The following is a 23,050-nucleotide window of genomic DNA, read 5'->3' on the forward strand; positions in this document are numbered from 1 at the left end:
GGGCGCCCGGCCGGGGTCCCCCGCAGCCGCCGTCTGCCGGCCGGCGGGGCGCGGGCGCGGCGGGGCGGGCGGGGCGGGAGCGCGGGGCTGGGGCGGGGTGGCGGGGGACGCCCCTTGGAGAGCCGCGCGGCTCGGGCCCGGAGCCGTCTGCCGCGGCCCGCGGGGATTAGTTCGCGGCTGCATGCCGCCACACGCGTCGGGCTGGGCTCGGCCGGGTAGAAACAGCGCCCGGGGCGCGCGGGGGAGGGAGGGGGGAGGGCGCGCGGGGGCGGGGCGGGCGGCGTGGGGCTGGGCTGGGGGAGGCTGCGATGGCCCCGGACTTGGGGGCCCTTGGGGATGCAAGGAGGGGTCTGGTGAAAAGGGAAAGTCCCCGGCTGGCCGAGTTCTTTCTGAAATTAGGATACCTTAGAAATCTGACTCTTCCAGAAGCCTCTGGGCCCCAAGGCCACGAGGGTATAGGGGTACCCCTCTTCCTCCACAGTCAACTGAGAATTGGACAAGTCCCAAGGAGCCAGGTCCCCACACTGTCCCACTCAAGCAGCTGAGAGGAAAGATAGATAACCCCCATCTTCCCCAAAAGACCTGAGTCAAGGCCTAAGATCTCAGAGTCAAGGCCTAAGATCTCAGGGCCCGAGGTGGTTGTGAACAGAAAGGAGTGACAAAAGCTCCTGCCATCTCCAGCCCAAGCTACTCTAGGGATCGTCAGGGTGGGCCCTGGGTCACCCAGAAGTCCCAGAGGGAGGACAGGCAGTGGGCTGTGGTTTCTCGGGGCTGTGAAGGGAAGAGGGATTGGCAGAGCTGTCGGGCCTGCTGGGCAGGAGGCATGCACACACCCAGTGCCTCTGATTCAGAGAAGGTTCTCGGGGGCGGCGGGAATGACACAGAGGCTGGTGGTGTACCCTGCCGGGAAGAGTTTCTATAGAAGTACAGACATTTTACCTGCCTGGGCTTCCCTCACCTACACCGTTTGGCAAAAGTCCTTCACGCTGACTCTGGGCACCTTATCCTAGGCTCTCCATCCTAAATGCTGTTTACTAGGTAGAGGGTAAATTGAGGAAGGTGACAGATGTGGATATTTCCTGGGCCTGAGATATATAGTGTCAATGACAGGGCAAGATAACCCAGGAGTCAATTCTCAGGCATGGAACCTACTACCCTCAGCCCACGCAGCTCAGGCTGGAGGCATGTCTGCCCTGTTTGGCCCTCGTGGACTGCCAAGACCAGAAAGGAGCAATATGGCTGGTAGATGGGCACCTGTGTGTGTGGGGGGGGGGGCTGCCAGCTTGAGGGAGTGGGTTGGGGGTGGTTGGCTTTTGGGGTGAAGGTGTTGGATGGGCGCGCAGAAGGGCAAGGGTGAGGGGGGCAGCTACCTCTGCTGAAGATGGGGCTCTCGTAGGGGATCTTGTTGCGAGTCTCCAGACTGGAGCAGTTCCAGCGCTGGTCCCGGAACTGGTGCTGGCACTCATGGATGGCGATCTGGATGCCCTGGATGGCGGAGGCAGCCACGTCAGGATGGCGCACGCACACTTCCATCTGCCGCCTGCTCAGGCCCGGCAACGTCAGGCACACCGTGTTGGCATTGAGCACGGGCTCCGGGGGGAGGCGGAGGCCCAGAATGTCGTTGGGTGCAGACCTGCAGGCGGTGGGGTGTGGGTGTGGGTGTGGGTGAGTGTTTTGGGGAGCTAGGAGGGCCCCACTTAGCAATTCACACTCTGTCCCAAAGGCCATAGTCCCTCTGTTCCAACCTCTTCTAAAGGTTAGGCCTATAGGTAGAGCCCTAAAGCATTCTCCTGTTCTTGGTCCTCTCATCGTCATTTCCTCCACCACCACCTGCCCAGCTGCACACCCACACAAGTTAACATGTAAATGCACACACATCCAAAATGCCTGTGCACATAGTATTTCATAAGTACATCCTGAGGCAGAGATGCTCACATACGTAGCGTTCCCCAGGAGACCACTCCCAGCGCATGTTTCAGACAGTCCCATTCACACGGGCACACTTCTGCCCACATCGAGGGGCCACACAGACCCAGGAACTCTTACACACACGTGCACTTCAGACAGAGGTATACACACAGACACTCACAAGCATGTACATGGGCACATCTTAACATATATAGATCCGTAAGCTCTCAGTCACACCCATGTGCACACACAGACTGCTGTTTACAGCATAACTAGCAGGGTTCACAAAATTACACACACACACACACACACTGAGAACCCTTCCAGCTTCAGTGTCTCAGGGACCCCACCTGAACTACTCCCTTCCAGCCCCCCACCCACGCCCCTGCCTGGGAGTGATCTCCAAGGTGGAGCAAGGCAGTCTGAGCTTTCTCCTGGGGTGGGGGTGCCTGCCCCTGGCCTGGCATGGACTCCAGGTTGGCACTTGTTTCCCCCCACACACTTACACACTCCTCCTCTTCTAGTAGCCTTCACTTTCCTGGGCACTGCCTTGTCTCCCTGGGCTGCCCAGCTTCTGTCACCAGTTCAGCCCCCTCCTGTGAGGGCAGTGTCTTTCATTGGGTACCAGCACTTTCCTACGACACTGTCCCTCCCTCCTTCCAGGGTCCCCTGCCCCGGCGGGAGCACCAGAGGCCCCCCGTGGCTGGGGGTCCCAGCTCTCCAGGAGGGCGGGGCATACCTGAGGGCTCACCTGGGCACGGAGGCAGCCAGCAGCAGTAGGAAGAACAGGAGCGCGCAGAGCGCGGGCGGCGGCTGGGGCCGAGGTCGGAGCCGCAGCCAGGGGCAAGGGTGGGTGCTGCCCATGGCGCGCGGGCCGTCACGGGCCAGGAGTGGGGGGCTCACAGCCCGGCGGGACCGGCGGGCCAGGGGCGACGGCGCATGATCCGCGGGGGTCGGGGCGGCTGCGACACACAGCTCCGACTCGGGTCACGGCTCCGGGAGCAGACGGCGCCCGCCTCCCCGCTCCATGGGGCAGCGCCCCCGGGCACCGCCCTCGGGGTGGGGGGGCGGGCGCACCGGGCACCTCCTGGCACAGGGGTCCAGGGAATTTCCCGAGGCCCCCCTGCGACAACTCCTGGTACCTCTCGAGGGGGGGGGCCGGAGGTGCTGCGGGCTGGGGGCGAGAGGCTGGGGTGCCGGGGAGCCCCCCAGAGCAGCGCCGCGAGCCTGCACTTCCGAGGGCGTGAGAGACGGGCGGGTGGGGGGGGGATGTGGGGGGGCGGCGCTGTCTGTGCCCGGCCCCACCGCCCAGAGAGTGAGTGACTGTCCCGGCTCGGGGAGCTCTGCCGCCTCCCCTTTCCTCCCCCCAGCCCCCGCCCGAGTGTCTCAGGGCTCTACCCCAGGTGACGTCACGACGGGGGGTGGAGGCGTGTATGGGTCCTGAGGCCACTGCGTCCGCTCAGGACTCCGGGTGGGAGCGGCGGTGGGAGGGCAGGGGAAGGAGACGTGTTGGGGGTCTGTGCGCGCGTGCACGTGGAGGTGCCAGTGCCACGGCGCGCTGGTTTGTGTAAGAAGCTGTGTGTTACTGGGGAATGTGTGTGTCTGGCCGGGACACAGCTGCCGGGGAGCAGTCCTCCCCAATACACACACCTGCAGGGGCTGGAGGGGAGGGGCTGTCCCCCCTGCTTGCCTTTCCCACCTCAGGAGGGACTTCCCAGGCTTGACTGGTGCGGCAGGTGTGGGGGAGTCCTGTAAAGGGGTTTGGCAGCCTCTGGATTTTGCTCTTCTTCCCTGTGTGACCCTAAACAGGTGCCTCGTGCACACTGAGCCACCCTCTGCCCCTTTGTGAAATGAGGTTACTGAGGCCCACCTCATCTAGTCAGTAAGCCAATGAAGGTAAAAATACTGGGACTCCAGTAAATGCTTGTTTGGGAGCAGAGCTCCTTGGGGTGACACACCCTGGGAGAGGGATTAGTGAGTCCTTTAATTCCAAAAGTGTGCTTTGGTGGTCATCTTATTTTGTCCCTTTTTATTTCACAAGAAAATAATGAGGCTCAGAGAGGGTCATGACTTACTCAAGGTCACACAGCAAATTAGTCCAAGAGCTAGAACTGAGCCCAGTTCTCTTGACCCTGAGCATGGTAGCAGTGGCCCCCACACTGAGTGTTACTTGCCTGGGCCTTTCTGCAGATGCTCCAGATCTTGCCCTGGTCCTGCTACCTGTACTTGGTCCTCTGGAAGCCACCCCAAACCAGGCTCCTAGCTCAGGCCCACTCCTCTCTGGGATTTTCCTCTTGTCCTCCCGCCCCGGCTGAATACTGAGCTCATCTCAATATGGGGTTAGTATACTAGACCCAGGGAAGGGCCTGAGAAACCAGAGGGTTGGGGAGAGAGGCTCTGTTTCTGGTTCCAACCTGGGCCCTGATAGTGAATCCTACCCCTGCTGTGGCCTTAGCATCCTCCTCTGTAAAATGGGCGCAAGTCTTCCCCTCTATACACACACCTCCTTCCCAACCTCAGTGTCCTCTCCTGGTTTAAGGACAAACTCTGGGCTCTGAGACAAAAGGGGCCCATTCCTGGAATTGCCCATCCCTGGGGAATTGGAGAGGGGTGGGGCCTTCCCTGTCCCCAGACTGTCAGGTGATGGGGGCAGCCTGAGCAACAGTAGGCTGACGGCATCCTCCCCCCCCCCCCTTCCTTTCCCCCATCTCTGCTGGCAGCCTCCGCAGCTGTCAGGAATTAAGAGCTTGAGGCTGCTGGGGGTGGGGGCGGGGCAATGGGGGGAGCAGTCTGGCTGGACAGCAGGAAAACAGCCGGGGGCAGGAAGCAGTCTGCGTCAGCCAGAGCCTTGTTTGACCCTGGCCGCCCCCTGCCCTCCCCACTCTCCTTCGCCATGCTGCAAGGACAAGGACAGCTTGGGACTAGAGTTTGGGAAGAGTATGGGGAAGGATAGGGCAGGACCGGACTCAGCACAGGAAGGAGGCAATGAGCCTGGGCTGAGAGAGGGCATCACAGGGACAAGCCAGGCTGGGGAGTCAGGTGCCCATTGACTGTTGGGGAAACTGAGGCACAGAAGGGATTAGGAAGAGGCCCAAGGTGGGACAGGGAATTCGTTCATGACTTCCTTACTCCCTGGGTAGAGCTCACACTAGCCTTTCCATGCTTGAGGCATCATATGTATCCCCTGGGGTAGGCCATTGTGGGGAATACTGATTCTGGGTCCCATGCAGCTGAATCAGCCTGTCCGGGGTCTGCATTTCTAGCTGGTATCTCAAGTGATTTTCATGAGGACCACATTTGGGAAATTCTGCTGAGCTGCTTGAAAGGTCAATTTTTTTTTCCTTTGACCCGCCGAGGGAAGGTCTCTTCGTCCCCACCCCACCCCCCGACTCTACTGCTCATGAAATATAGAGGTGTAAAAGAGAAGGAGAAGGCCCTTTCTTTGAAAACCCCAGGAGGCAAATAATGATTTTCAAGTCTTGTTTGCACTGGGATATAATTCTGGCCTGATGTCATGAGGGTCTAAAAGTGCCCAAGCCTGGGGCACTTCTCAGTGCAGGGAGGAGAGTGCATATATAGGCACAGGACCTTGGCATGTGGGGAGAGGAGGCCCAGAAAGAGTGCCTGCAACTGGCACCCCAGTCCCAAATGACCCCTGCCATGGGCAAGCCCCTATCAGCAGCCCCCAGACCCCACCCTGGCCCTGCCCTGGGCCCTGGCCCTCAGCCCAGCCCCAGCCCCCGCAGCCACCAGCTGAGACCACAATTATAGGGGCCACTGGGGGTGGGGGGAGCACCAGGGATGAAAGGCAGCTCAGAGAATGGTTCCAGCTGTGGCAACTCTGGAGGAGGTTGCAGGGAAGGGAGGGCAAGGGCAGGCACCAGGGTGAGAACAGGTGGGACCCTCACGGCCCCAACCCAGACCAGGCCAGGCTCAGTCCCGAGGTTCTGCAAGAGAAGTCTATCTTGGTGAAGAGGAGAGGGAAGGAGCTCCAGACCAATAAGGGAGGTCTTTGTCTTATCCTCAGGCCTCAGGGACCAGAGCCCCTCAGTAAGGTAAGGGGATTAACTTGCTGCTTTAGTCACCCAAACTCCTGGTTGGTCATTGGAAGAAAGGGGAAATGAGCCCTTGGCCTTAGGCTGATCATGGGCTTTCCAGTAGCTTCCCCACCCTTCTGCCTGCATTCTGGCTGTTCCTGATGTGGTCATGCACACATCTGGGGCGCCTCTGTGCTCTTCCCCCAACTCCCCGGTACCACATGTCCCCCACCACTCAGCCAGCAGGGAACCTTCATGGCTCAGACTGTGCCCTGGGCTGAGCAGCTGGGTGAGCAAGGGGGTGGTGGTGAGGGGGCATTTCTGAGCTCTGGGCCTAGCCTTCTCCCAAGGCAATGTGCAAGAGCATAGAGCTCTCTCTGAGCTTAGAGATGACCAAGATAATGGTCAAAATGGTGCCTCTCAGGACAAGGCTCTGACCCTTCACAGAGGGCATTTCCCAGACTTCTGCTGAGCTTGGTCACAGAAGATGGACCACTAGCATACAACTAGCAGTTTGAAGATCGCAATGCCCTCTTACGATGTACTAAAAAGCTATCAGGGGCGCCTGGGTGGCTCAGTCAGTTAAGCGTCTGCCTTCGGCTCAGGTCATGATCCAGGGTGCTGGGATCGAGTCCCACATCCGGCTCTCTGCTCCGAGGGAAGCCTGCTTCTCCCTCTCCCACTCTCCCTGCTTGTGTTCCTGCTCTTGCTATGTCTCTCTCTGTCAAATAAATAAATAAAATCTTTAAAAATAAAAAAATAAAAAACTATCAGGCACCACCATTTTTGATGGGAAACTGAGGCTTGAAGAGATTAACTGACTTGATCAAGGTCCAGCTAGCAAAGTAAGCCTTTTTTTCACTGTATCATGCTACTTCCTCTGAATTCCTTTTAACCTGACTGGGGTGTTGTCAGTTCATGCCCCTGCCTCGGTTTCCTTCTGTGGCATCATGGAGGAGTCCAGCATCACCCACTCTACCCCACTCACCAGGACCTGGCAATAGAGACCGGGAGGCAAGCGTCCCAGCCCTAGGTCCGGGTCAGCCCCAGAGGTTCCAGACAGTCTGGAACCCTAGCAGCTTGACACAAGCTGTCCATGGGTCTCCTTGTTTCCTTTCATCCTACCCTCTCCTGCCCACGGCTCTCTGAGCTCCCCAGATGTCTTGCAGGTCCTGTTGGGTCCAGTTAATAGGGAAGCTGGGCTCTGTGCACCCTCTTGTGGTCTCTGAGAGAAGTGCAGGAGATATTTATTTATTTATTTATTTAGCGTATTGAACCCAGCTGGGGAAGGCAGAGCTGTGAAAATAAACACCACCCTTAGGGAGCTTCCTTTCTCCTCCATGTGATGCCATGATGCCAATTCCACTCTCCCCCTTGGTAAGTTATCCAAACCCCCTTGAGTAGAGAGGTTCTGAGTCCAGATTCTCCATGACACTTCCCTGAAGCCTGGACCTTTGACCTAAGAGAGCCAGGAGGAGGCAGGAAGGAAAAGTCAGATGCCCTTTCCTTCCCACTGCCGCCTGATACCCCCTCTCCATACATGCCTCACACTGGGGTCCCGACGTGATTCTCGAAGGCTGAACCAAGCTAGGTCAAGAGGTGGATGTGAAGGCTTTGTGGGGAGGGAGGACAGATGCACTAGAAGGCATGGTTAAGGTCTGTTACATCCAGGATGAGTTCCCCTTCCTTTTGTTTCATTTGAAAAACTCTCCTCTCCTCCCTGTGCCCCCAATACCTGTAGTCTTGGGTGGGTGGCGGGGGGTGGGGCGCCAGTCCCAATCACAGTAATACATCTTCCTGGATGGTTATTGGTTTGGGGATGGGCAAGCGACCCACGCTGACCAAATCAGGGTCTTCCTTAAGACTTTTGCTGGGAAAGCCATTCTTTTTTAGACCACCAGCTCTAAGAATGTGGGCATCGGGCTGACATATAGAGAAAGTCTATCTGCAGCAGGAGGTAATGAGGACAGGATGAAAAGAAGAGCAGAGATAAGCTAGAAACTATAGATGTGAGGATGGTGGTAAGACAGGGGAAGAAAAAAAAAGAAAAAAAAAAGACAGGGGAAGAAGACAGGGGAGAAAGACCTATGACATTGTTTGAGCCACTGGGTTCAGTTGTGCTTGAATTCTTTTTTTTTTTTTTTTTAGATTTTTATTTATTTATTGAGAGAGAGAGAATGACAGAGAGACAGCATGAGAGGGTGGAGGGTCAGAGGGAGAAGCAGACTCCCTGCCGAGCAGGGAGCCAGATGCGGGACTCAATCCTGGGACTCCAGGATCATGACCTGAGCCGAAGGCAGTTGCTTAACCAACTGAGCCACCCAGGCGCCCTGTGCTTGAATTCTTACCTCTGGACTTCCCAGGTAATTAATTCCCTTTTTAATTATTTTTCCAATAATTCATTTCTTTGGCCTAAGCTAGTTTGAGTTGTGTATCTTCATTTGCAATCACGGTCTGCCCTGAGAGTATCAGCTCTCTATCCCCACTCCCACAGTAACTGCCATTCATTACATATAAGCTTGACATAAATTATTGTGCCAAATGTTGTGCTAAGTGCTTTTCATATCTCAAAAAAATTCCTCCCCATGATTCTATGATGATGTGAATGCGTTATGATGGTGCTGCCACTTTCCCATTGAGAGACGGAATCTATTTGCCCTTCCCTTGAATTTTGGCTGGTTCTGTGACTTGTGTCAACCAATAGCAAGTGACAGCAGTGCTGTGTAACTTTCAAAGCTGGACCTTAAGGAGTTTCTGCCTTGACATTCAACACAATCTATTTTGAAAGCCAGCCTGGAAAAGTCTGATGACACTAAAGCCACCATGCTGTGAGGAAGCCCAAGCTAGCCACCTGGAGAGGAGCATGGAGGAGCCCCAGGGCACTAGACACATAAGAGGAAAGCTTCTTCGACTGTCCAGCCCAGCCCAGCCCAGCCACCGCAGCAGTGAAGGACCAAATGAAGGACCACAGCCAATAGTTCTGCCATAAGGAGCAGAACCACCAAGCTGAATTCTGGCATTCTGGCAAATTCGTAATCTACAGGATCGTGAGAAGTCATTATTTGGGGGTTGTTTGTTATGCAGCAATAGATAACTGAGACACGATGGTGTTCCCATTGTATAGCTAAAGAAACTGAGGCTAACATGCTTATATTGCAACCTTCTAAGCAGCAGCAGCGGGTTCCAACCCAGAGTGCCTGAATCCGAAGCTCATGCTTTGCCTACATTCCTGGGTGGGGCAGTCATTGTCCACTATAGTATTTGGACCGTGGGAAAACTGGGGGCTTCCTGAGAAAGAACCAGAAGGAAGGAAATGTGGTTGGGAGCCAAGAGAAACCTTGGGACAGCTTCGCTTCTTCTCCTTCTGAGTGTGATTAGAAATGCCGTTCTGAGCAGTCTTTTGGACACTAACAGGGGTGAAGTTAGTTTTGATGGTAACAAAGTCAGATGTTACTAATAACATTGTTTCATCACATTCTAGTTTATAAAGTGCTTTAATCCTATGGGCTTGGGTGGCCCTAAAAATCTACCCTCGAATACCCCCAGGGGTCACAGAAACAGAAGGACAGATGAAGGCATCACAGTCCCCTAGAATTAAGATGAGGGCTGATCGGAGAGCTGAGTACACTACCAGAGGTGTCTGGGCTTCTTTTCCTAGACCTGTTCAGTCTGTTCCTTTAAAAAGGGACGGCTTAGGTCTTCCTAAGATGCAGGCCAGAGAAACGTGGCAAGGGTGACTCTTCATCACGTTGCCAGGCGAGCTTAATCCAATAGGTGAGAAGATAGGGGCCTAAGGATGACCCCTGAGATGCTAGTTCTGTCAAAACCATCTTCCTTTACACACTCCTTGGGAAGCCTGGCCCCATGTCAGCCCCCTGGAGGCCAGCTCCCCTCCCAAACCGTGGGCCCAGTCCTATTGGTTTAAATACTTTTATTGATACTAAACTCACCCACCCACCCCATGGCCAGCAGTTCTAAGGAGTCCTGCATCCAGAGGCCTAGAGACTGGCTCTTTGGTTTCCATATGGGGGCCAAAGAGCGAGAGAGACTGCATTGCCTCCCCGCCCCCAAGCCCTCCAGAGCGCTCCCTGGCGGGTTGGGCGGGGGGGTGCGGTTCTCCAGCGCCCTGGGGCCTTCCTGGGCAGGCGTGAATCCCCAGCCCCGCCCCTCTCAGTTTCCGGAGGCCTGGGAGATGGGCTGTCGCCGGGAGAAGCTGGGCAGCGCCCCCGCTGGGGTCCAGAGGCCCCCCAGCCGCCGGGCGGCGCGTCAGAGACAGAGGCTGAGCTCCTTGCGCACGCGGCAGCGGTGACACTGCACGACGCAGCACCAGTGGAAGCGACACAGGCAGTTCTCCTCGAGCTGCACGCTCTCCTGGCGGTGCCCGCGGCCGCAGCACAGCAGGTCGCAGCCGCTGAGGTCCGGGGCGCTGCTGTTGCAGGCGCGGCCGCGCGTGCCGGGCGAGCCGGTGCGCCGGTTGGGAGCGCAGAAGTCGGGCGAGTCGGCGGCGTAGAGGAGGTCGGCGCGGCCGGGCGGCTTGAGAGTGCGGACGGCGGGCAGCAGGGCCTTGCCGTCGTTGGTTCCCATGACACGCGAGGCGCCGTGGAAGCGCTCGAGCAGCCGCGCGCCCACCTCGCGGAACGGGGGCAGCTTCTGCCAGCAGGTCCGCAGAGCGCACGAGCCCGACAGGCCGTGGCACTTGCACTCGGTGCGCGTATGGCTCCGCACGGCCTGCGGCGGAGAGCGAATGAGCGCGCGGATGGGGACAGATTGCGGGTGCGTGGTATGGGGCGGCCCAGAGGACCGACCTAGAATAAGATGGGGAGGGTGGGGTGGACGGAAGAGAGAAAAGAGCAGGCCAAAAACAAAAAGGAGAGCGCAGGGTGGAGAGGAGGAACTCCAGGGAGCAACAGCTCCGAGAGAAAGAAAAATGAGAAAGATGGAAGAGTAAGAGAAGTGGGGGAAGTGGGGGAAGTGGGGGAAGTGGGGCGCTGTACTGTATGTAGCACAGAGACCCCAGGATCCAAAGTCAGGGATGGGAGAGAAAGCAGAATGGACGGCGGGGGTGAGATTCTCCCTGGAGGGAGGCAGGCAGGGTTGCAGCTGTTGCGCTCTATTCCTCCTACCAACCTACCAACCCGGCCCCCTCTCCTTGCTGCCCCTCATGGCCCCAGGCAGGGCTGAGCAGAGTCGCAGAGCCGGCCTCCTGGGCGTCTGTCTCTGCCACCCCTCCCCACTCCTCTCTGACAGGTATGTGGGCCTGTCTGGACTTTCCTCTCTGGGCCCCCTCTTAGCCCTTGCCTGATGCCTCAGGCCTGAACCCTGGAGGACACAGAATATGTGTGAGGGCGTCCCTAGAGTACCCTGGAACTGAGGCCTAGGGTGCGGGAGGGCCCACCGTGAATGCATTACTGAGAACGGGAATCCAGAACTCCTGCCCCTTATTTGCTATTTTGTGTCTGAAGCTGGGGGTCTAAGAGTCACAACCCCACTAGAAATTTATGGTGTCAGATGATCCAGGAAGATCATCTCTGGAAGCTCAGAGTCCAGAGGCCAACCTGATCTACGGACTTGTGTGCCCCCCTCTTCCCAGGCCTCTCTCCTTCCTCACACCCCCTCCTGGAAACAGCTGACCCAGAGAGCTTTCTTGTCCCTAAACAGGAGCTCCTGGGGCCCCCCTCCTTGCAGAGGGAACAAGAGAGGCTGCCAGGATTCCGAGCAGGGCCCCCACTCTGGGGTTGGTGGGCAGCCAGTTGGCAAGTACCCAGATTCGGTCACAGCTTTCCTGGCCTCTGCCTGACTCCCTCCTACCTTCACCAACATCTACTTTTTGTCTTTCACACCTTTCCAAGCCCGTCCCTCCTGGGCCTGTTCTAGTCCCTCCCAGGCCTTGCCTGGCTCCCCTACCTCCAGACCCCCACACCTTTGCCCCAACTTCTATCTTTTCTTTCATCCCCAGCTTTTGTCACCCTCCTCTGCCCATGCCCTGGCAGCTAGGTCTCTACCTACCCCAAGCTCTGTCCCATCTGTCCAGTCTCAGAGGTTCTTCTGCCCTACTTGAGGTCCCTTAAGGCCCCGAGTCCTCTTCCCTGGGTGTCCCCTCCCTACCCTCCCCATTAGACCACCAGCTCCAGGCCCTCCCAGGCCTCCCAAGGGACTCCTTCTTCTAGGCTAGCCACCTTCCCTCCCACATACCCCTCCCCCCAGCCCATCTTACAAGTAGTCCCTCTCTGCCAGGTGGCTCCCACACACCTAACACACTCCTGCACCCACAGGCCTTCGCACACACCCCCACTTCCTCACGCTTCCACAAACACGCGCCCACAGACCCCACCCTCACCCACGCCCACTCACACCCACCCATGCTCACACATTCACACCCACACACACTCTTACACACCCCTGCCCCCACTCACCAGCCGGCCGGCCTCGTTGTTGTGAAGTTGCACCAACGCACGGATGTCTCCGCGTCCCCGCTTGTGCCGCGCATCCATAAAGAGCCTCGACTTCTCGTCCCCGAAGTCCACGTCGTCGCCGCAGCCTCCCCACTCCCAGGCGGCGCTGCCGTCGGGGGAGCCGGCCGGGCCTGGGGGCCCGGGGGTGCCGGGCAGACCAGGGGGGCGGGGAGGGGCCCGGCCGCGGGGCGCTTGGCAGCCGCACTGCAGCAGCTCGCCCATGGAGCAGGCCTGCGTGACCGCGTGACTGGCGCCCGCGGCCGTGATCGCGAACACGAAGGCCGTCTCCCGGATGTCTGCGGGCGCGGGGAGGGGCGGTCAGCGGGCAGGACCGATGCCCGGTCCGGGGGCACGGGGGCAGGGGAGGGGCGAGGAGGCGTGGCTGGGAGACAGGGTCAGGGCAGGGTGCCCACAGACCCGGGGGACAGGCGGGGCTCCGGCAGCCTCCCCCAACCCCCCTGATCCCCTAGAGACCAAAAAGCAGCCCCCTCCCCCCGCCCCGACCCTGGGTGCTCTGCCCTCACTGACCCTGCTGCAGGATGCGCCCGAAGGCCTTGCTGTGGCTGGAGCAGTTCCAGCGGCGGAAACGGAACTGGAACTGGCACTCTCGCACCCCAAGCCGGGCGCCCCGGGCCAGCTCCGCCACTACTTCTGGCTCGGCCTGGCACAGCTCAGCCTGCCGCCCTGCCAGCCGCCGTGCTTTCCTGCAGATGCTGGTGGGGTCCATGACCAGGGGGCTGCCCACTGCCCTGGAAAGCGAAGAGCCAAGGTCCAGGGTATGACTCACGGGGCTTTGTGGGGAGGGGGGAGGAGGGAGGAGGGAGGGAGACCGGCCCTGCTCAGCCCAGGGCTAAGAGCTGGCATGTGCCTCTTGTCTCACCCCACCCCAACTGAGTTTGAGATTGTCCTGTCTGGTTCTCTTACCATCCCAGGTCCCTTCTTAACTAGATTTTGGACTGAAATTGCTATAGGGCAAGGATTCGGTCTTATCCTTCTGTGCACATCTTCATTAATAAGTCCTTATAGGAATGTGACTCAAGGTCAAGGCACGGGGCACCAGGTGAGCCAAAAGGGAGACAAGGAAGAAATGAACAGGAGGAAGAGCAAGAAAACTGTCAGAGCAGAAAACAGTATGAATCACAAAAAGATACAAAGAAAAGTGGGCAGTATCACAGAAGGATCTGGTCTTGGACAACAAGCTGGTTTTGGCAGCTGAACAACCCTGATGCTAGAAAGGCAGGGGCAATCCCAGGGATATAGAAGGCCACAGGATTTTAGAATGGCTAGGGAAGGGAAGCTCTGAAGGCAGTCACACCCCCTCTCTAGCTCAGTTTGTCCTTCTGTAAAATGGGAAGGTTGGGCTTTGATCTCTAAGGTGGACCCTTAACCATGATATCCTGTTTCCTTGAACTGGAGAGCAGGAGGAAGTAGCTGGGGACTGAGTCTCTGAAGCATGATTGTGAAGTAAGTGACATGACCCTTCTGCTCTGCGGTCTGTGACCTTTTCAAATGGACCTTGAGAGCTTGTTTGGAGGTTCTAGCAGGGGAGCGCAGCTACTCGTATACCCTTGACCGAAGAACGGTCCTCCTCTATCGGGGAAGGTCGTCCTCTTCGACCGAGCGCGCAGCTTTGGGAGGGACGCACATGGAGCGGTGAGGGAGGAAGGGGACACCCGCCTAGCCAGCCAGATCAGCCGAATCAACCCTGGCGATCAATGGGGTGACAGATGTCGCAGCCAGATCGCCCTCACATCCTCTGTGACCTTTTCAGAGCAGCAGGTCAGCAAGCCAAGTCCTGATGTCACTGGTTGTGACTGGTTTGGGGAGAGAGAATTGCTGTTTGGCTCAGTGGGTAAAGACCTCACAGGAAGTTCCACACACTTTCAGAAATCCCTCCATGTCTAGCCTTCATTCCACCTAAGGGGGGAGCTGTTATTTGGTTTCCAAATAGCAGACCCCTGAAGGTTAAGGTTATTCACACCTGAGTGGAACTGCTTTAATCAGATTGCTCTGACTTGAACCCTTAGCTGGGATCCCTGTGCTTGCTGATAGGAATGAGTGGGTGGAGCACTTGGACCTGAGAGTCATTTGAGATCACACAAAAGCCCTTCAGCAGAGGGCAGAAAATGACTCCCTGGTGGGGAGAAGTGGCACCAGGAGATAGAAAACGCAGAGGAGAGTGGGAGCTAGGTGCCAAAGGTCAAGGTGGCCTACTTTTCAGTTTAGCTTTCATGCCCATCTGCCGCACCCCCCCCCCAGTCCCGTGCCCATTTGTTCTGCAAGTGCAGGCTGCCCAGGCATGTTCTGGCCCCACAACAATGAGATGTAATGGGCTTGAACAGCAGCGAGCAGAATTTAGGTCTTAAGGTAGAACTTCTCAACTCTTGGGGTGTGAGATGCTTGAAGAGGGAGTTGCAGGAAGATGTGTAAGCTCAGTCCTTTAAGGTCTCCTAGTCTTTCCCCCCACCCCACCAGACCCCCACCTATCAGATCATTGTCAACCTCTCTACCCAAGTAGTCCTGGAGCCAAGATTCTTTTCTCAGTGAAGAGACTTATAGTCCAGACCTTCATTCCTCCATGCTTAAGACCTACTCATCACTGCATTCCAACCGCAGCCTGGAAAGGTCCAGCTCCAACCCCTTCCCAACCCTGGAAAAGTGGTGGATGGAGTAGTGGAGAGTGGGCCACGGGTAGGGTAGGGCAACCCAACCTGGTTCCCAGTGGCCCAATGACCTTCAAGTGTGGATCAATCTCTATCTATCTATCTATCTATCTATCTATCTATCTATCTATCTATCCTCCCTCCACCCACTTACCCACCTCATTACAAGGATTTGAGGCAGCTTCCAGCATGCTTGTATAGGGTCAGTAGATAAGACTATGAGCGCCTTGGAAGTTAAAAGTGATATTTTCCTTCGTTTCCCATGGCAGATTTTTAGATGCTTAATTTGTATTTCCCCCAATTTTTATTATGAAAATTTGCATGTTATGATTACTATAATACTACAATGAACACCATTTAATACATGTTTCTGAATGAATGAATGAGCCATCTACAGAGAATGTCCTCACTTGAGGCCAGGCTCCTGTCCACCCGTGATTCCAGGACTCCTTATTAGCTTCCTCTCTCCCCACCCCCTCCCCCTTACACTGGATGCAGAGGCAGGGAAGCAGGCCTCCCCATGGCTGTCCAGCTCCTTTCCCGCCACCTCAGAGTCTGGGGCTCTGCAAACTCATCTTCCCCACCCCACCCCCATGCCACTAAGCTCCCCAGTCTCCCGCCCCAACCCTGCCCTCTGCTAACTCCCTACTTTCCCAAGGTTGACTGGCCTTATCCTCTCAAGGTCACTCTGACCCCATCCCTCTCCTCTCACTCCTCCTACCCTAGGGAAGCAGGAGAGGGTGGGGGTATGCAGGGAAAAAAGCAAAAACCTCCAAACCTCCCGACCTTGTCTGCTTGCCAGGGGCTAGAGATAGGAGAGAAATCGGGAGGAGCAGGAAGGGTAGGGCCCTCCAGGAGGTGGGGCCAGCCCTTTGCAGGGTTGAGGGGCTGCCCCAGAGTCAGTTGCTGGTCTGGGTCTGGCTCCCCAGGCTGGCTGGCTGCCTGGGAATGAGGCTTGTTTACGAGCTGGTCAGGAGGAGGGATGGGCAGTAGTAGCAGCTAGAATCCCAAGGGGCCAGCTTGCTCCCTGCCCTGCTGTCCTCGCTCCCATCCCCAAGTCACAGGAAAGAAAACTCCAGAAGAGGAGTGGCAGGGGGGTGTTGGACAAAACATCAAGCCTCACTTCTGTACCCTGGTCTCTGTCAACTCTGGGTGAGCTGAGCCACTGTGGGCAAGTCATTCTCTCTCTGGGCTTCAGAAACCTGAGGAGTTAGCATGAGAAGCTCCCTTATCCCCTCTAATGTTACGACTTGACTCCACATCAAGAAATAACTCGCCCATCTCCCCTCTTCCTTTACCCTCCTTTCTTCCCTTCTGCTTCCTTAGGGAACCAACTCTGCTTTTTTGGCCTTTGAGTCAGCATTGACCTGGGGTCAGCCCAGGGAAGATGTGCCCATTTGGGAGCATCTGCATGTTGTGGGGACTGGAGCACAGTGGTGGTAGGAAATATATAATATGTAGGATGTAGGCTCTGAGATCCTAACCAAATAGCCATTCCTGGGCATAGAAAAAAGGAGGCTAATCCTAAGAGAAATCAGTATGCAGACAAGAAGGGACAAGCCTGGGGTTGGCCATTCTAACTGGCTTGGCCTGCGCCAAGATCTCCCTCCCAGGGACCTTGATTGGTAGTCAATAGCCAAGTGAGGTGGCATTAAGGGCCAGCCAGTTCCTACTAGCAGCATCTGTAGATCTAAGCCCCGGGGGCCCCAGGTTCTGGCCTAACCTACCTTTCCATGCCTAGATTCAGAGGGCCAAAGGGAATGCCAGAAATCACCTAGTCCTCTGGGGCCCCTAGGTGGCTCGGTCGTTAAGCGTCTGCCTTCGGCTCAGGTCATGATCCCAGGGTCCTGGGATCGAGCCCCGCATTGGGCTCCCTGCTCAGCGGGAAGCCTGCTTCTCCCTCTCCCACTCCCCCTGCTTGTGTTCCCTCTCTCGCTGTGTCTCTCTCTGTCAAATAAATAAATAAAATCTTAAAAAAAAAAAAAAAGAAATCACCTAGTCCTCTCTACCCACCTCACCCCCCCATTATATAGATGAACATCTAAGGAGGGAGGTGACTGACGCAGGCCACTCAGCGGAGGGATCCTGTGCTTGTGATCCTGCTAGTGCATGACTATTCTGTCTTGTTTTCTTGTCTTCTCTCTCCACTTAGCTTGAAGACACACTAAAGACAAAGATTTCACGAGGAAGCATAACATCATCAATAGCGCACCTTCAGAGTTTGGGGAGACTGTGACTGGGGTTTGGATCTGGGCTCTGCCATTTGCTTGTTCTAAGATGTTAGCAAGTCCCTTGCCCGTGAAGTTGGCACTTAATATTTGTTGAATGAATGAGACCTAACCTTCTGAACCTCAGTTTCCACAACTGTAAAATGGAAATAAATGATACCTGACTGCTTCTCTGGTAACAGGAAAAGGGTCTGTACGGACAGCAAGCTCCAGCAAGTGGGTTTTGTCTTCTGGGTCACACTCGGATTCATCTCTTGGGCCTGCCCAGTGTGGGGCAGGCAGCATTTGTGGGTTTGTGAGAATGCCCTTCTCACCAACTCTCTGCCCTTACTCCTCAGCTAGGATCCCTGTGTTTCCTCCTCCTGGCCCTGCCCCTGGACCAGAAGCACCCTTCAGGACCCCTCCCCTTCCCCAGAGAGCACTCCTGGGCGGATTATTGAGATCACAGACCCTTTTGATGTCCAGCCTCCTCTGAAGGGCCTCATGGCCAGCCCCCCTCTATTTCCTCACACTCACCCCCAGGGTCCCTAGTCTGACCCCCACCTCCTAGGAGCCAGCAGAGGGAGCCCTGAGCCCCGGGGCTGTGGGTGGGGGCTGCATGGGGGTGGGGGAGGTGGGTGGTGGAGAGGGGGCAGAAAAATGTTGCCTGACGGCTGCTGAGGCGGCTGGGCCCGGGCCTGTGCCCGCCCGCCTGTCCTGTCCTGCTCTGTCTAACTCGGTAATTTACTGCTCCCCCTCCCCCAGCCCCTACCCCCACCCCAACCACCACATCAAAGCCAGTGATGCCCCAGCTCCATTAACCCCTGCCTCCCCACCGCCCGCCAGACACCCCATTCCCCCCCTCTCCCACACTGGCCCAATCGGGTTCCCTCTGCCTTGTCCTGGACACTGCCCTTCCCCTCTCCTTCTCGTACTCTTGGGAGAGGCAGGGGCTCTCCCTTCCCTGATGGCCTTCACCAGTCGAGAGGGCGTCCTATCAGGCAGGGCTCTGGAAGGCAAAGGAATGGACACACTGACCCTCCACTGGATTCTCTGTCCTGTGCCTCTGCTCTCCCATGCTGTGGTGGGGAATACCCAGGTGAAGGTGGGGCTGGGGAGCAGAAGGGGCCTGTGGAAGGCCCTGTACCCCTTTCCTGACTGCACACAGGGATGAGGTACTCAGCAAGAGGTGGACTCCCAGCCCTGGTCCTCACTGCCTATATCCTGGGTGGCCTTAAGCAAGTCCCCTCCTGTCCCTGGACTTTGCTGGACTTCTAACCATAAGTGAGAAGATTGGCTTAGATGATCTCCAAGTCCTTCCTAGATCTAATTTCTGGCTTAGATGAAGGGCTTGGAGCCAGAGGAACCAGCTTTGGAGGCCAGGTGGAAAACAGAAGATCCCTCCCAGCGACCTTTCCCTCCCTCAGCTCCTCCTCAGGCTGATCAGGGGAAGCACCCAAGATCTCACCCCACTCTGCCCCGGGCAGGAAGGAGGACACAGGCTAGAGGGCGCTCTGCCCAGTCCCTGGGGACAGGCTGCTGTGTTCCCCAGCGCCTCCTGCTCTGGCTGGCTGGGCGCCCTGCTACCAGCCTGACCGCGGCCTGGCTCCCGCCCCGCCCTCGCCTCATCCCCTCCACAGCTGCATTTCTCCATCAAAGTACACATTCTGGAATCCCCCTCACTGGGCCCTGGTGATCAAACCTCCCACTGACCTCCCCCCCACCCCACCAACTCCTGGCTTCCGATGAGAATGGGGCAGGAGGGGGTTGTCCCCCCGCCACCAGGAAATGTCACAGTGCCAGGACTCTGGTGGGCTCAGGGCATGCTCTGGGCTGGATCGAGCCAGCCTCCTTTTGCCCCTGCCCTTTTCTGCTCACAGCCCCATTGTCTCCCTCCAGGGGAAGCTGCCAAGCTGGAAGGCCTGGAGGGGGGGTACTGGATGGCCACCCCACCCCCATTCTCCACCCCACCCTGAGCTTGATGGGGGCCAGCCACCGGACTGCCCACAAAGGGTCAGATAAAGACGCAATGGAAGAGGGTGGCCAAGCCCAGCCTGGAGTGGTGGTGTGGGAGGTCTAAGCTGGACAACCTGGGTGTCAGGAAGAAGCCTGGGTCCTTTCCCTGACTCCCTGTGGGGCCAGAGATGAGGCTGTCCTAAGCCTCTGGTTCCGATTTCCTTTCCATAAGGCGGGGGGTGGGAGGGTGGAGAGATAGGCAAGATGAGATGGGGGAAGGGAGTGAGACTGGGTGCTGTTTTGCTTGTGGAACAAGGGGGAGGGTTGGTTTCTTTCATAGAAAATATAAAACAGAAAGAGGAAGGGAGAAGAAGGGAGATTGATTTGGCCATTCTGTGAGAGTGAGCTATGTTCCACATCCACTGATTGAAGGCATAAATAAAGATGGGTCAGACAATGAGAAGAACTTCCTGGGGGAGGGAGGGAGGGGCTCAGAGAGCAGGCTGGAAGGGCTGGGAGCTGGTGACCAGGAAACCTCGGACTTTCCGTCTCTTCCTCACTCTCAAAATGGGATCTGTCAGGGCCAGAGCACTCCAGGATGGCCTGGAGGCAGTGGGCTGGACAAGATGACCTCAAGAGAGCCTGGCCAATGTCCTGGAATCTGGGATTCTGCGATTTACAAAGATATGGTTACAGATGGGAGAGAGACAGACAGAGAGGCTGGAGGCAGAGTTTAGAAAGCATGCATTGCATGGAGGGGGAAGGAGGAGGGGGAAAGAAGGTGGAAGGGAAACTTTTCTGGAACCTGGAGCTAGGTACCTGAGCCTATTCCAGGACCTGGATCACTCCCCTACAGGACCCTCCTTTCCTAATCTGGACAGTCCAGTCACTCAGAGTTCCTGGGGTCCTCTCTGTTCCCAGCCTGGCTGCTACTAGAATGTCAGAGTCGACTGCAGGGGCTGGTGCCTTCCTGTCTACCGCTAGAACTCTGGCCTGGTTAGCATTCTCTGAGAAGCAGGGAAAAGGGGGCCAGCAAGCAGGTCCTAGACATCAGACGCTCTGGGCCTGATAAAGTTCCTAGCCAAAGTAAAGCTGGTGTAGGGGGGCAGTGTGGGGAGTGAGGGGTAGGCAAGGAGTGGCAGGAGCCTCAGCCTACTGGGGATGCTGGGTCCAGCCCTCCAGCCCAAGCCAGATCTTGGAGATCAATGGTGGGGTGGGATGGGGACAAGAGAGTAAGCAAGTAGAGTCAAAGATCCTGAGAAAGGAATCTGGGATCAGACCAAAGGAATGAAGTGTCGGAAACAGAGGAGAGTGAGGGGACCAGTGCAGGTGGGAGAGGCAGGTTCTCTCTGAGAGGCAGCTGAGAGAGGCAGTTGCTGGACACCTTATCACCCCAGCCCCTCACTCTTCACCCAGCTCACCCTGCAGCTGCAGCCATGAAGGCCCCTGTGTTCTCCTACACCTGCCCTCCTCACCTCCTCCCCCACTCCCTGCTTCCCAGCTTCAGGGTCAGTCTCCAAGGGACCAGGCCTCTCTCCCTCTGGCTTGTCACCCACCCAGCAGGCCCTCCTGAACAAAGGAACCCTCATAGACACAAGTCTCAGAAAGGCAAATCAACCAATTCAGCAACACTCCACAAGACTTCCCCAGCACCTTTAGCCTCCAGGGCACAAAGACAAAGGCTCTGCCTTCCAGGAGCAAGGAAGAAGGATCACAGAGGGGATGGTTGTCCCAGTAACTGGCATAGTTGCCCAATGCGTGGGGTGCAGTGGGAGCACACAGAAGGCGAAGGAGGAAAGACAAAGAGATAATGTTATGGAGGATGTGGTATTCTACCTGGAAGGATGAGAATGATTTGGAGAAATGGAAAAGGAGTAGAGGAAGGGCAACTACCATCAGGCAGAGACCCCTGTCTCCATGCCTTGAGAAAGGGCAAAATGAGAAAATATGAGTCTGGGAAACAAGACAGAGATCGCTTTACAAAGTTTTGCTTGGGACTCTGGATTTTAAATTTAAATTAATCCTCCTTTTCTGGCCTACAGAAGCTGCCCAGGAGAACCCGCAGCGTGGAGGAGGGTGACTTAACATTTACAGAGCACCTCCCGACGCCATATCATTTTGTAGGTAATCCTCCTGTCCGGCCTACCAGATAGGGGGACTGTTTCCCAATTTTATAGTTGAGACGTTGAGGCGCAGGGAGAAGTGACTTATCCAAGGTCACAGACTTAACAAATGGCCAAGACTGGATCTCAGGTCTATTTCAAAACTGACACTATTATTATACTAAGTTATGCTAAGCCAGGATCGAAGGACGCAAGTCCCCTAACCGGGACCTGGGTCATCCTCGATTTGCTCCCTCGCTGACACCCCCGAGGGACATCTCTCCCGCATCAGGAAAGAGGGCTCGCAGCCAGCAGCTCCCTGTGTGGGCATCCAGCTCCCTATCTCCCTGGAAGAGAGGGATCTGCCGGCCCCACCCCTCCTTCCAAACCGGGGGGTGGGGGCGGAGTGGAGGGTAGAGAATCCAGCCAATGCTATGGCGGTATGCAAATAGACAAGACCTTGCTTTCTTAGGATTGGCTGATGCATCAGTGATACTGTCCAAGTCCCTCCTCTTTAAACACCCAGCTATTCCGGGCGGGTCTTTGCAGCTCTGGAGAGACCGGGAAGGAAAAAAAAAAAGTCCACGGGATCGAGATCTCTGAGAGGTCCCGACCTGGCACCCACCTTCCTAGTTGCTGTCCATCCCCAAGACTCAAAGTCCCCGCGACCTTAGCTCCGTAGTTGTCTGCTCTAGGTAGGGCCAGGTCTGGAGGCCACGTCTCCTTGGTTGGCCGGGCCTCCCTCCCTTCCACCGGGACCCGCCACGACTCCCAGTACCTCCGAAGCTGTGTTTTTTCATTTCTGACCCCCACATCTGGAAGGACTGGGAGCCTGGGTCCCTTTCCTGTCTTTCTTCCTCTTCTTTGCTCCGGGAGGAGGATGTAGAGAAAGCCGGGGTCCTGACTCAGTTTCCCTTTACGTTTTCCCCCCGCCACTACTGTCCATTTGAAGTAGCCCTCAGAGAGAGGCTGGTGGGTTTGTGGAGCAGCGTAAGGCGGGGAAGAGACAGCTGTTTGACCCTCTTTGCCTTGTGCCTTCCCACCTTGTTCCTCTCTTTTCCACAAATCCAGTCCTCCTCCCCTAAATCCAGGGCCCTCCTCACACATTCTTTTCTTCGGATCTCTGACTACAGATCTCCCCCCCGCACACACACACCCGCTGTCTACCCGGTGGCTCTTTCTCACCCACGTGCCAGTTCCTTGAGGACCTGGATTGAGCGCATAAGCGGAGGGGGAAACGGAGGATGGGGAAGGGTGTGTAGCACAAGATACGAGGAAATACAACCGACTGTGCGGAGTGGAGGTTTCGGAGCGTCTGAGCGGCAGTTTAGAAGTGGCCCAGGCGGGGGCCGGCAGGAGAGCGGCACGCGCCTCCCCGGCACCTCTCCAGCGGCCCGGGGGGCTGGGCTGGGCTCGCAGGTAGAGCCCGGAGGCAGCGGGAGCGCGTTTGGCAGCCCCCCACCCCCACCGGCCGCCGTCGGTCCCGAAGCCCCCGCCCTTGAGCTGCCCGAGCCGCGCCGGCACCGCACTCACCACCACAGCCCACCGACGGGCGCGGGACACAGCAGCAGCAGCAGCAGGACGGAGGGCGCGGGCGGCAGCATCGCGAGCGCTCTGCCGCCGGCCGGTGCGGTACGGGGCGAGGCTGCCGGGCCAGCCGCGGCGCGCCGGGGCGCGGGCTTCAGGGCGAGCGCGGCGAGCGCGGCGGCGGCGGCGGCGGCCGGC

At 57.1% G+C, this 23,050-nt stretch overlaps 2 protein-coding genes across 2 annotated transcripts in view; both read right to left on the reverse strand.

The window, feature by feature from the left end:
• WNT10A (Wnt family member 10A) overlaps positions 1-2,772 on the reverse strand; it is an 11,394-nt gene extending 8,622 nt beyond the window's left edge. Inside the window, exons 1-2 of the mRNA XM_035006596.1 lie at positions 2,660-2,772; positions 1,371-1,633 (exon numbers count right to left, since the gene is read on the reverse strand). Of these exons, the coding sequence (XP_034862487.1) occupies positions 1,371-1,633; positions 2,660-2,772 (376 nt within the window). The remainder of the gene's footprint in view (positions 1-1,370; positions 1,634-2,659) is intronic.
• A 6,664-nt stretch (positions 2,773-9,436) lies between these two features.
• WNT6 (Wnt family member 6) lies at positions 9,437-22,958 on the reverse strand. Its single transcript, XM_035006597.1, has 4 exons — positions 22,859-22,958; positions 12,926-13,146; positions 12,359-12,693; positions 9,437-10,673 (listed from the first exon to the last, which is right to left on the reverse strand). The coding sequence occupies exons 1-4, from the start codon at positions 22,927-22,929 to the stop codon at positions 10,212-10,214; spliced, it is 1,089 nt and encodes a 362-aa protein (XP_034862488.1). The 5' UTR covers positions 22,930-22,958; the 3' UTR covers positions 9,437-10,211.
• Positions 22,959-23,050: the final 92 nt, after the last annotated feature.

The sequence above is a fragment of the Mirounga leonina genome, unplaced genomic scaffold (assembly GCF_011800145.1).
Source record: "Mirounga leonina isolate KUSES-001 unplaced genomic scaffold, KU_Mleo_1.0 Mir_151, whole genome shotgun sequence".
NCBI lineage: Eukaryota > Metazoa > Chordata > Mammalia > Carnivora > Phocidae > Mirounga > Mirounga leonina.